The sequence below is a fragment of the Bidens hawaiensis genome, unplaced genomic scaffold (genome assembly GCF_021521415.1).
Source record: "Bidens hawaiensis isolate Kalapana, Puna unplaced genomic scaffold, B.hawaiensis_p1.1 tig00000760_1, whole genome shotgun sequence".
Lineage (NCBI taxonomy): Eukaryota > Viridiplantae > Streptophyta > Magnoliopsida > Asterales > Asteraceae > Bidens > Bidens hawaiensis.
The window spans coordinates 4,957,003-4,970,745 of NW_027491043.1; the positions used below are offsets into that span (position 1 = coordinate 4,957,003).

The 13,743-nt window shown below is 32.2% G+C and overlaps 1 protein-coding gene across 1 annotated transcript; it reads left to right on the forward strand.

Annotated features, from left to right (window-relative positions):
• Positions 1 to 614: 614 nt before the first annotated feature.
• Positions 615 to 7,986, forward strand: LOC143534386 (protein tesmin/TSO1-like CXC 5). The gene is made up of 8 exons (XM_077028892.1): positions 615 to 955; positions 1,560 to 1,667; positions 1,751 to 1,928; positions 2,752 to 3,114; positions 3,181 to 3,284; positions 4,165 to 4,259; positions 4,871 to 5,245; positions 7,520 to 7,986. Exons 1-8 carry the CDS (start codon positions 615 to 617, stop codon positions 7,765 to 7,767), a joined length of 1,812 nt encoding a protein of 603 aa, XP_076885007.1. The 3' UTR covers positions 7,768 to 7,986.
• Positions 7,987 to 13,743: the final 5,757 nt, after the last annotated feature.

A 13,743-nucleotide genomic window follows, 5' to 3' on the forward strand; every position in this document is an offset into this window, starting at 1 on the left:
CTTTTTAAATTTATGATAATAATAATCCCAATAGGGTTTTTAAGTTTGTATTTAAAGTAAATCCATATATATCCTCCTATATTTAAATTAGAGTCAATCTTTATTTCAAAAATACTAAGTTATGAACAAATTTACCGTATCAATAAAAATTGATAAAACTCATCCATTGACTAGGCCACAAACTATAACCGTCGGATCTCATCTTTCAACCTCAGCCGCCGGATTGGAATAGCCAAACCCAATCTGACCGTCAAATATTTACAAAATTGAATTTCAAAACCTCAAGAGAGGGAGCACCAGCCTCTCTCTCTCTCTCTATAATATATTATATTGCTTCCTATTTTCCCCCTTTTCGATTTGTTCTTCAATTCATCAATCCATACAATCACCAATCACCCTTTTGTTAGTGTGTGTTCTGGATCGAATTTGGGTTTGTTTCACTCAAATCCGTTGACCAATTTGGGCTTTGAATCTGAGCTGGTGGAGTTAGAGTGGTTTTAGCTTCTGGGTCTTTTAGGGTTTTGGTTATTGCTTCAATTTGGGGTTGAATTTGGGAAATTAGAGGTGGGTTTTGATTGCTTTAGATGTTTGTGTGATTTGATTGATTGATAATTATGGAAAAGAGTGAAGGCGGCGCTGGGGATTTGAATTTCCCTCCCAAAACTACGGCTGTTGTTACCCCGGTGGTGGTGTCCGATTTCCCGGCGGCTAAGAAGCTGGCGCGCCAGCTCGATTTCAATAGTGTTGGTGGGAGTAGTAGTAGTAGTGTCGGGTTGCCGGAGCATCATCAGCGGCCGGTGGCTGTTACGCAGATGCAGCAGCCGCCGCAGTTTTCATCACAGCCGAGGCCGCCGCAGCAACTGCAGGCGCAGCTGCAGCCGATACCGATGATGCCGGGGATGCAACAGGGTCATGTTGCAACTACTATTCAACAGCAGCCACCTATAAGGCCTATGTAAGTGTTGTGCATTGCGTTTTATTAAAATCTTGATTAAGGGTTTTTAATATAATTTGCAAAAGTTCGAGTCTTTGTTAAAAAAATTATAACTTTTTGAATCTTGATAATATGGTTTAATTAAACATTAAACAGTAAGCAATTTTTTAAGAAGATAGTGTTATTTTTAGGTCAAAGATTTTGATTGTGATGAGTTTCTGTCATTCTTTATTTAGGATCATGTCATAAACTGTTCTGCTTCATAATACAAGCTATGCTTTCAACCTTTTTTTGAAATGAAGATTTTGAATGTTTTGGGGCACTTGCTACATTGAATTTTACAACAAGACTTATAAAAGGAAAACACTTCCTTGTTTTATTAATTCCCTTTTGAAGGTGAATCATGAATGCACATTTTTCTTAATTTTGTACATCATCCAATATTATGCTATTGGGAATGATGATACCTTTATTTTTGTGCATTTAGTGAGGCATTGTTTTGTGAACAGTGTAGAATTATAATCTACATTTTGAACAATGCATTTGAGGTCTTTCCTTGAACTCATAGCCTATTTTTCAATCTTGTCTGGTTGTTACAGTAAAATTTACTGTTTTGCCATTTCAGGAAACTCGAATCGCCAAAAGCATGGCCGAGACAAAATGTTGAAATAAAGGATGGTACTCCGAAGAAGCAAAAACAATGCAACTGCAAACACTCGCGATGCTTGAAGTTGTAAGTAAATTCTTTACTGTTTGCCTTAATAAAATTGGTAGATAATTTTCGTTGATGTATATATTTGCCATTTTTGTGGTCAGATATTGTGAGTGTTTTGCATCTGGAATATACTGTGATGGTTGCAACTGTGTCAACTGTCATAACAATGTTGAAAATGAGCCTGCTAGAAGAGAGGCTGTTGAAACTACTTTGGAACGTAATCCAAACGCATTCAGGCCTAAAATCGCTAGCAGCCCCCATGCAAATCGTGATAATAGGGTGAGTTTTTCTCAATTGACAAATCTACCCTTGAAAGGCCACATTTGTGCCATGTCTTTGTTATTTCTAAGTCAATTTGTTTCAAAGGCAATGCTTGATTGACAATTCAAAAAGCTTTGCATTGATGTGGTAGTCAATTTGTTGTGTCTAATATTTTCTATTAGACTGTTGCTACATGAGTGATTAGGTAATTAATTCTACTTGCTTTTCATGATTGTGTAATGCATCTCAACTTTGAGTTGGAAATTTTTACTTATTTACTCATGAATGGGTCGATTTGGGCTGTGCTTTATTCTTAGTGTGTTAATAAAGTGTACTTTTGATGCTTGCAACCTTCTAAATTGCTTTACTAAAAGAATATTCTTATTCTAGTAACAGCATATTTTTACAATCATATTTACTATTTATAGAATTTGAAAGCGACAAAAAATGATACCTGACCCGTAGTAGAAACAACCGAAACTCGTTTTAACTTGTTACTCAACCCACCCATATTGCCATCTTAGTTTAAAGTAATGAAAATATACAATCAATTATAACAATTTATGTAGGGAAACGGAAACCCCTTTCTATGGTCTTTTCATTTATAAATTATGATGAATAGCTTTTTGGAAAGTTTCTTACTGCTTCGCTCATTCTCATCGTTACTTAGAATCAATGTTATTGAAGCGAATCGAAGAGCTCTCTTGGAATCTTGGGGGTACCTCGATTATTGTAGATAAACTATCTGCACTGTAAAGTGATCTTTGTTAAAGATTACCATTTGTATTTGATTCATCTTATGCCTCTTTTATTTTCCTTATATTTTTTTTTTATAATTTAGGAAGAGGCAGGGGAAGTTGTTATATTGGGAAAGCATAACAAAGGATGCCATTGCAAAAAATCAGGATGCTTAAAGAAATACTGCGAGTGTTTCCAAGCAAACATTCTCTGCTCCGAGAATTGTAAATGCATGGACTGCAAGAATTTTGAAGGAAGTGAAGAACGACAAGCCCTTTTTCATGGAGACTCATCCAATAACATTGCGTTTCTTCAGCAAGCTGCAAATGCTGCCATCACAGGTGCTATTGGAACCTCGGGTTATGGGTCTCCACCCGTCTCCAGGAAGAGAAAGGCCCAAGACCTATTTTTTGGTCCACCTTTAGAAAAAGATCAATCTGCTCATAGGCTTGCACATTATCAACAGGTATTACCATGTAGTCAGTTGTTAATATAGTTGAGTTTGTAACTTTAATTTTGTCTTATTAAACAGGTGAATCACATTAAAACTTCTGCTCCTTCCTCTTCGTTGTCTCCTATTCTGGGCCCACGTGTTACTAATGTGGCACCAATAGGCACTTCCAAATTTACATACAGGTACAGATTGTATAACTTTTTTGTTTCCATATATTAGGCTATTAGAGGGGGGTAAAATAGAGGTGTAATGTGCGATTGCCATTGTAATAACCGAACCCTATAAAAAACCGACGGTTTAGTTTTAAAGATTTTTTTTTTCTTTTCAAAAAACCGAATTTTCAGTCTGATTTTGGTTTCGCTAACCAAAAACCAACCTGAGAAAACCAATTTTAATTAATTCATAAGAAATTAATAAATGGTGTAGCTCAAAAATTTTAGTTCTAAATGTGTAAAAATCAATTGTTCAATATCTAAAAAAAATTAAATACCTTTGAGGCCCTAATTCATTATTTTGGGCCAATTTTTTGCCCAAAATTTTCAAGCCCAGATGGTCAAAGTGTCAAAACAGAAAAAAAAATCCCTGGACCAAACTGAACCGATTGTGAAAACCAGAAACCGAAAGGTTTTCAAAAACCCAAAAACTTGACTTTTGGTTATTGGTTCGGTTTGTGTCCAAAATCTACCCATGCACACCCTTAGCAACGGGTCAAAACAGGTTCTGATTAAAACAAGCTAGTTTGGGCTGACAGCAAACATTTAATAGTCCCTTACAATAATTGTATTCAGTTAACATGTTAAAAGTATGATTACAAATACGTTATAGTTACTACAATAATTATAATTGTTGAATAAAAACACTTTCCAAGATCACATGGATTAAAGTTAGACGTTTGGGGCAACCCGCAACTTTTGACATGTTTCTCGTTTGGGTAGATTTTTAATTTTTATCCATTTGGGATAAAAAAAATACGATCCTGACCCAACAATAAATGGGTCAAAATTGGCGCTTTAACTATGTATCATTGAAATACTTTTAATCTAACTAGTCAATTGTGTGAAGGTCTCTTTTAGCAGATCTTATCCGACCCGAAGACATGAAGGAACTTTGTTCTGTTTTGGTTGTATATGCAAATGAAGCTGCCCGAATGATTGCTGGTAAACACAACATTTCTTAGTGCTCTTATTTGAATGGTGTGTAACATTATTTTTTAGGCATGTAAACGAACCAAACGAACTTGAACGGAGCGTGTTCGTGTTCATTTGTTTTACTTTAACCGAACACGAACAATTAAACGAGCGCGTTTTCCTTTTTCATGATTGTTCGTTAAGAAAATGAATGTGGTCGTGGTCCTTAACAATATAAACGAATGGTTCATGAACAAACATAACTGAACAGAGATGAATGAAGATAGTTTGAGCTGAAACCAATTGAAAGTAAATATAAACAATGTTTTGGGTTCATATTAACAAATGTAAACGGTTAAGCGAATATGAACTTACCGACATAGATAAACTTAAATGAGTGAACGTAAACGAACATAAATGAATGAACGAGACATGTGTTTATGTTCGCTCGTTTATTAAATAAACAAACATAAATAAACTTTCCGCTGCATGGCTCACAAACGGTTCACTGAACATTCGGTTTGTTTACAAGCCTATTATTTTTTGTTAGCATATGACCTCTCATTTACAAGATTTTATTCCAACATGGTTTTAATTTGAAGTTAATAAATAAAATCTTTTTACTTTTTCTTAAACTTCAGAGGATAAGAGAGAAAGCACGGATGCATCAGCACTCAAGGACCAAACACAGGCCCAGAAGGGTCCTGATACTGAGAAACCGGGGGGAGATGGTGGGGCCCAGGTTGATAAAACTAGCCCGGATGAGTCTACTTCAGATGGTTCAAAAGGGAGGCCCATGTCTCCTGGAACCCTAGCTTTGATGTGTGATGAGCAAGATACAGTGTTCACTGCTTCAACTTCTAATGGGCTGGGCCTGGGGCCCAATGGCACGGATGCACCGTCTCAGTTGCCAAATGGTCAAGTGGTGACTGAAACCTATGCTGCACAGGAAAAGATTGTATTGACGGCTTTTCGGGATTGCCTTAACAAGCTCATCACTTTTGGAGAGTTAAAAGGCAAGTTTCTATTTCTTCTTCTGAACTTGTAGTAATATTATATTTACCCAACCATAAAAGTTAGTATCAAATATGCCCGTTCTAAGCATTTAAAATTTGGCATTTAATGATTTTATTAAATACAAATTTATAATGTGACCAATTATATTGTGACAAGTCAAACTCTCATAACATAAATCCTTACATAAGAGAAGGGTATATATGTCAAAAATATGAAAATAGGTATGTTTGATTTTATGGTTTTTGCTGGATAAATATGATATTATTCAAGTTTTTAGTAGGTGTGTATAGGAGCTAAGCCCGAGCTACCTAAGCTTGAGCTTGGCTCATAAGTTCTATTTCAGGCTCGGGCTCGTCTTGTTATTTATTAAATAATTTATCTATGTTTATAATTATAATATTTATATATAATATAATATATGCTATTTAGTTATTTTATTTGCCTTTTATAAATAAAATAATAACCAGCTTAGAACCTGTGTAATATACGGGGTGGAAAACATCAATACATAAGATTATTAAATCCTTATGTAGCATCTTTTAGGTGGAAAAAAGGATCACATGCATTAACTATGTTAAAAAAAATTCAAAAATATGTAAAATTAAGGGGCAATTTCATATATGCTCTTACAAACATTGAAAGGATATACCTATGCAAAACTAAAAATATCATATATGCCTTTCCAAAGTATTTAAATTATACTATATATACCCAATTTATTAAAAACAATTTAATAGATGGCCATTTTACCCCTATTTTATTAAAATTTTAAAATAATCTTAGCCTAATAAATAAGCATTTCAAAGAAAACTTAAGTAAAAGTGGATCCCACTAATCATCATCATCATCGTACTCAGTATATTACTATACTATATCCCACTGATAAGATCCCGCCTAAAATTATCCCACCTAAACTCATCTCCTAGCTAATCGCAGTAGTGGGCAGTTATTGACAGTTTTTTTATCAGTTTTCTAGTAACCGTAGGAAGTGTTAGTATTAATATCCTATCTTTCATTGTAATTGTTTTTCAAGTTAATATATCTAGTAAAGTACGTGTTTTGTTTTTTTTGGAGATATTGCCTCTCTCGAATCAGGCTAAAAAACCCTAAAACTCCCTTCTTTGATTCCTGGATCCTATCACCCACCAATAGCAAAGTTATGGTAGGGTCTGAGTAGGGTAAGATGTAGACAGCCTTACCTCTACCTCGTAGGAATAGAGAGGCTGCTTCCGGTGGGTCCCGCTAATATAAAAACCAAAATTGTAAACCTCAATTCTCTTTCTCTTCGTTTCCTTCCTCCACACTCCTAACCATTAATAGATAATTAGGCTTCGGAAATACATTAATTACTATACGTTGTAATTTGAAGCCCCATTACGGATGTCCTTACTATTTAACTGAATACAAAAGTCACATAGTTGGATTTTAATATAACATAAAATAAGTGTTTTATCATTCTATTTAGTATTTTCTTTAAATTATTAAAAAGAAAGGGGTGCATTCAATAAGAGAGAGAAGTGGAAAATGGTGAGAAGGGATATGGAGGCGACACGTGGCATGAGAGATCTTACTTTATTAGAGTAGATAAAAGATAGATAATAAGTAAATAAATACATATTTAATATATTGAATTAAAGTTATATAAATATGATTATATGAGTTTAGGCAAACTTACAGAAAACATCATTTAGGTTTGTATCAAATTGCAGGTTTCCTTTATGTTTCGAGTGTTTTACACGCTCATCCTTTATTGCTTAACTCAGATAGTTTTTTAAGTTAAATCAGTGCATGTGGTTTAACATGTGAGGGGAGGGCAAACCAGTATTTTTACCCCCATATGTCTCACGTAAATAAAATCATTTTTTTAAAAAAGAAATCAAATGGGACCCACTAAATAGTGTTTTGAAATTGTTTATTTTATTATTGCAGCCTAAAGTCACAATAATCAGCTTTTAATGTTTGAATAAATAGGTTCTGCTTCAGATTATTAGGTTTTGGACCGTCAGTTTCATACCAACTGCAACGATAGTAATAGTTTTAAGGGCAGAATAAGATTTACACACGCTCTTTACCCTAATTTGAAAGATTTTTATTTTCTAACAGGAATGTAAATGTTTGAATGTTTGACCAATCTAATAACCAAAAGCGATATTTTATTATAATTATCCAGTGTCACAAAAGCTCTTTCAAAAGTTTTATGATGACTGTTTTCTTGATCATATTATTCATATAATATTCATATTCTTAGTTGTAACGAATTTTCCACCCTACAGAAACACAATGCTCTTCATTAGCCAGAAGCGATCCAGGCAGTCAAAGTCAAGGTCAAATGGCAGCCCTTGAAAGCAACACTATCGCCCCACACACAAGTCAACGTGAACTATATAACAACGGCTTCCCAAGGTCAATGGTCATGGCTCCTCAAGCAGCAGGGACATTTGAAAACAACAGTTCACATGTGAAATTCCCTTTTCGTGCTGAAAATGGAGAACGGAAACTAAAACCCGAACAAGATTCATAAAGATTGATTAGCATAGTAAGTGTGATGATCAAATCAAATTATGGTAGCTGCAGCCTGCATCGTATGTGTTGTTGAGTCAAACTTGTTTTAAGGCTTTATTTTGATGCAGAGTTGGAAATTACACCCATTGCTAGAAAACTAACATGAATCTTGTTTATTTTGATAATTTAACATAGTTTTTTCTTTTTTTTTCAGTGAAATTCATAGGCAGTAGTGATTAGTAAAAGATGTAATGTAATATGTGCCTGTGATCTTTCTTTGCATATACTGATACTGGTGGTGCGTATTTGTTCGATTGTCTTAATAAACGCCAATTCTTATAAATATTTTTATGTATTTGGCTATACATGTTTTATGGATTTGGTCCTTTGGTATGAGAAATTACGGGTTTTAACCTCAACTTGTCACCATCCATTTCTGTCTGTAGTTGGACGTCGAAGAACATGACCATTAACATGTATTGCTACAATGTTATTTTGTAATAAATGGTAACAAGCTTTATTAGATGAATGTACTATTTTCCTATTGTCACCATCATAAAAGCCCCCTGCCCACACCAAGGACGTAATTTTCACATGTATGTTGTTCTTACTTTATAGCTAGAAGATTTTATTATTTATGTATTTATTTATATGAAAAAGGGGTAAATTTGCTTGTATTTTCCCAATAATGATCAACCTTAAATTGAGCTGAACTAGGTTATTGATCCGTACACGACACGGGCGAAAATATAAAAATCGTTAAGCAAACACATATATATTTCAAACGACAAGTTATTTTTTAATATATTTTTTGAGACAGCAACACGATTTCTAATTGTAATTCATATTCATACGCAAACAAAGTATTGAAATACATAAACTTAGAAAAAATAACTTTACATAGTAGAATGCTTACGAAGAAAATTTAAAACTTTAAAACATAAACTTCATAAACTTTAAAAAATAATATTAACAGAAAACAAACAAACTTTACTAACATTAGTCTGGAAAGCAAGCAAATCAGAAAATAAGCATCCAGGAAAGATTCCCGATAAATATCCAAGAATGATTTGGGTTATTTTTCTTCCCGGACTGGGAACACAGTTGATAACATAAACATTCACACATCAATCTAACAAAAATAGTGTCTATCTGACTACGAAAACTTTTTTTACATTTAATGTGAAACGTCTTGCACCCTAATAAACTGAAGTACATCCAAAGCGCATTTAAGAACATAACGAAATCGAAACCTTTTTAAAATGACATGTTTTGACCAGAATCAAATCGTTACGTTTTGTAAATGGCCCATTTTAACCCGAATCAAATCAATATCTTCTAGAATTGACCCGTTATGACCCGAACCAAATCGATACGATGTTAAAAAGACTCGTTGAAACCGAAACGAAATCGATACCTTTATATCGTGACTCGTTGACCATAACTAAACTGATACAATTTTAAAATGATCCATTTTGACCCAAGCCAAAGCAAATCGAAACATTTCTAAAATGACTTATTTTCATAAATGAAAATTGAAATAACACATTTGAAGACTAAGAAGAAAATTGAAGGGTAACACATATAACGTTCTTAGCTTTTGAAATCGTTTCTACCAAATACGAATTCATTATTACTGGTTATGAATATCTAAAAATAATATTAAGCTTCAATGACTTCAACCCACTTAAAAGTTGAAACTCATGTGAACCTTTCACTTAATTTGTTAACCCTGCATATTCTTTCATTTTTCAATATGCATTAAAACCAAACACCAAACAAACTAAATGCAAATTGAAACGGAACTAAACTGAAAAAACTAAAACAAAACTAAAACCGGAAACCTAAATAAAACCAAATACCAATAAAACTAAACAAAAAACCGAAATGAAACTGAAAATTAAAACCGATAAATCTAAAACCGAACCAAAAACAAAAAGTGTAAAAACCAAAACAAAAAGTTAAACCCACCTAAAACGAAACTAAAAAAAAAAGAAAAAAATGAACTGAAACTGAAACCAAACGACTGTATAAAAACTAAAACCGAACAAAAGCCAAAATTAAACCAAAATAAAAAGTAACTACCATTGAAATGAAAACTTAAACTCATTAAGAAACATATGCATTATTATTATGATAGTGTCGTAGATTAGAGTATGTTGAATATACTTAAGTTGAATGTAATTTAATATAATTTTGAATTATTATATTAGCAAGAAAATATGAGAATTGATATTATTTATGAAAAGAGTTATTGCTTTATTAGTACAGTAGATAGGTCAAAACTCAAAAGTCATTACCATTCAATGTTTATGACGCTTTAGATTGTTTTTCAAAGAAATTTATTTATCATTTTAAAGTATTTTCTTTAACAAAATAACATTTTCTTTTTATTTTAAATTTAAATATACTTATTATGATATAACCCTTCAAAAGCGTTGACGTGGTCAAGGTATTCACTAGCATAATCTCTACGCCCAGTGATGGTGAATGCATAGGTTACTAGAAGAAGTTTAACATGTGTATATATTTTGTATACCACTTTATTACTCTATTTCTTTTATGGGGAAGAAAGAAAATTAAGGAACCTATAAATATTGGTAAAACTACAATTATTGTTAACCAAGGAAATTTATTCGTGGTAAAGACAAGATACACTTGGACCAGAAAAACCTGTGCTAGAAAATAATCTATTTTTGAGCACAGATTTTTGCGGTAAAAAATGGACTTAAGTAGGGGTTTCTGTAACGTATTAATAAACTATACCCATGCAGTGGCGGATCTTGAACATCTAGTATGGATGGGTCGAAATTCACGAGCGCCAAAATTTTTTTTCCCCCACTCCTATGTTTTGGGTTAGCAAATCGGTTCGGGTCGGGTCAAACAAACTATATTCAATCATTCAACTCAAATACCAATTCAATAATTTAAATTCAGTCATTCAAATTACCGTTCTTACACAAAAGAAACCAATATTTTAAACAAACAAAACAAGATGCAAGTAGAAGGACGAGTACCTGAAAAAGAATCACAACTCAGCTCGATGACCTTTAAGCTCTTTGAACTCATCAATTACGGATGTTGAATCAAAATTTTAAGCAAGTTCTTTTTCAATGTAAATCATTAAGTTATTCGCGAGATAATCATCGAACATCTTATTGCGAAGACGATTCTTGAATATTTTCATTACTAAAAATCCCCCTCTCTGTTGTTGCAATAGAAACCGGAAGTGTGAAGATTAGCCGAACCACTCTTCAAGCAAATAATATTTGTCACGTAATTGAGTTTCCGCAAGACTTTTGCATAGATCAACAATAGATGATTCACCACTTAGCTTGAGATTATTTGGCATGTGAAAATTAAAAGAATTTAGTTGAACTCGTAATTGAATTCTTTCTTGCTCCGTGAAATCTTCGGGATAGTACTTCTCAACAAGAAGACAAATCTGATCAACATCAATCACTTTTGGGTGTTTAATTCAACTCATGCAATCGCATCGTTTTATCATTGAATCTTGCATTCAACTCATGCAATTGTTTGTCCATCGTGGCTTTAAAAAGATCTACTCGGTAGTAATGTTCAAAAGTAACTTGATTATCCTTTTTACGAGGCCGATACCGAGTAGAAGTATATGAAGCATTCATATCTGGGCTTTATTTTTTGAATTGGGCTTTGAGTGTTAACCTTCTATGGCTGGCCTGGACTCAAATAATATAGATGGGTCAGACTCAAACAACATGGATGAGCCGGACTCAAATAACATGGTTTGGCCGAACTTAATAAATATATTTTTGAAGATTTTTCGGTAAAAATACACTACTAAATGAAAAAGATGGTGGGGCCGCAACCCAGTTTGGCTCAAAGAAAGGACCGCCCCTGTACCCATGTTGCAGGTTGTTTCATGCCATAAATAAACTCGAACACTTAAGAAATTAACCCTTCAAAAGCGTTGACCTGGCCAAGGTATTCCCTAGCATAATCTCTACGCCCAGTGATGGTGATATTTAAAAACAGCTAAAACCAACTAAGAGCATTCTTAATGGGTCCTCTATCTCCATCTTTAAAATTTAATTAAAAAACACAATTTCTTTATTTTATACATCATTTTCTAAAAACCTCCCTCAACTCATTCTCCATTCCCATCACTATATTCTTTTTTTATTATTTTATTTTTTTTTCTTTTTTCCGTTTATAATCTTAACTCTAACTATTTTTTCTTATTATCATTTTCAATATAAATTGATTTCTAATATATATATTTATAGAAGGGTAGTTAGAAATGGGGTGTTGTTGCAACAATCTAAATTTGGAGGCTTCCTATATCATTTCACTAAAATTTAGAAATGGAGTTTGAAAATAGAGAATGGGTTAGAGTGGTTATTTAGGGGTATGTTTGGTACGTGGTAATGGAATAGATGAGGGAATAGAACGCATGTGGGAATGGAATGGATAAAGGAATGAAATGGATCATTATCATTTCATTGTCATGTTTGGTTAACATTTAAGAATTGAATGATTAATCACTTTATTATTATTAATATTTTTATTAGTAATAATAATAAAAAATAAATAAAAATAAAAATAAATAATATTAATAAATGAATATTCATAATAACTATTTTTAGGACCCTCGTACTGTAACGAGATCGTTAAACCGTATATGCGTTGTGAATGTTAACTCATCAAATTTAATATATATATATATATATTGATAATGTAGTAATAGTTCTAATATAATAATAGTTATATTATAATATACAAAACAATAATGATGATTATATTATAATAATAATAGCAATAATAATATATAATAACTATAATCGGAAAATAATAATCTATAATATATATAAACGAAAACCTAAAAATCCTATGTGTCGCGATGTGGTCGCTCCCCCATTTTATGGAAGCCACCAGATTTCTTGATTTTTAAATGGAGGCCTCTCATTGATTTAACCCAAATTCAGGGGTATGGGTCTTACCAAAACCAGATAGCTCATAAATGGGTTATAACATCTCATTAAATTAAAAATTAATCTTACCAATTATTTGATATGAAAATCCTACAAAATAGATACTAAAATTTAATATCCAATTTAAAAAGAAAAAAATATTATTTATAATTAATAAACAATTTTATAGTAAAAAACATAAGCGGGTCATGGGTCACCAAATCCTGATAGCTTTTATACGGGTTATAACATATCATTTATTTATGAAACCCTTTCATCATCAAACCCTAAGTATATTATTAACTTTCTTACAATAAAGAAAATTAAAATTCCAAAAATAAATATTAAAAACGAAAAATGTAAAACAACCGTTCTCTCAAGCCATCAGATTACTTTATTTGTAAATGAAGGCTTCTCATGCATTTGACCCTAATTCACGGGTAAAGGTCTCACCAAACCTAGATAGCTCTTAAACAGGTTATAACATCTCATTATATTAAAAAATAATCTCATCAATTATTTGATATGAAAATCCTATAAAATAGGAATATACTAAAAATTAATATCCTATTTATTTAAAAAAAAGATATTATTTATAATTAAGAAACAATTTTATAATAAAGAAAATAAACAGATAATGGGTATCATCAAACCCAGATAGCTTTTAAACCGGATTATAACATATCATTTATTTGTGAAACCATTTCATCATCAAACCTCAAGTATATTAATTATTAACTTTCTTACAATAAATAAAATTAAAATCCAAATATACATATAAATATTAAAAACGAATAATGTAAAACAACCTCCGTAATACGGGGGATAAAATCTAGTAATTATTATAATATAATTATAACTTTATAATAGTATTAATGATTGTTGACTCTTTTGACTTTTTCATTCCTTGATGGAATGAAAAAAAAAACACCTATATCCAAAGGAATAAAAATCCTAAAAATGGAAGGAGTTTCATTCCATGTGGAATGATTCATTTTATTCATACATGGTAACCAAACATACTTTTTTTTATTCCTTTGGAATGA

Coding starts and splice junctions, on each gene's coding strand:
- LOC143534386 (XM_077028892.1), top strand. CDS start 615: ATGGAAAAGAGTGAAGGCGGCGCTGGGGATTTGAATTTCCCTCCCAAA. Junction 3,115..3,180: donor GGCTTGCACATTATCAACAG/GTATTACCATGT, acceptor CTTATTAAACAG/GTGAATCACATTAAAACTTC. Junction 3,285..4,164: donor ACTTCCAAATTTACATACAG/GTACAGATTGTA, acceptor AATTGTGTGAAG/GTCTCTTTTAGCAGATCTTA.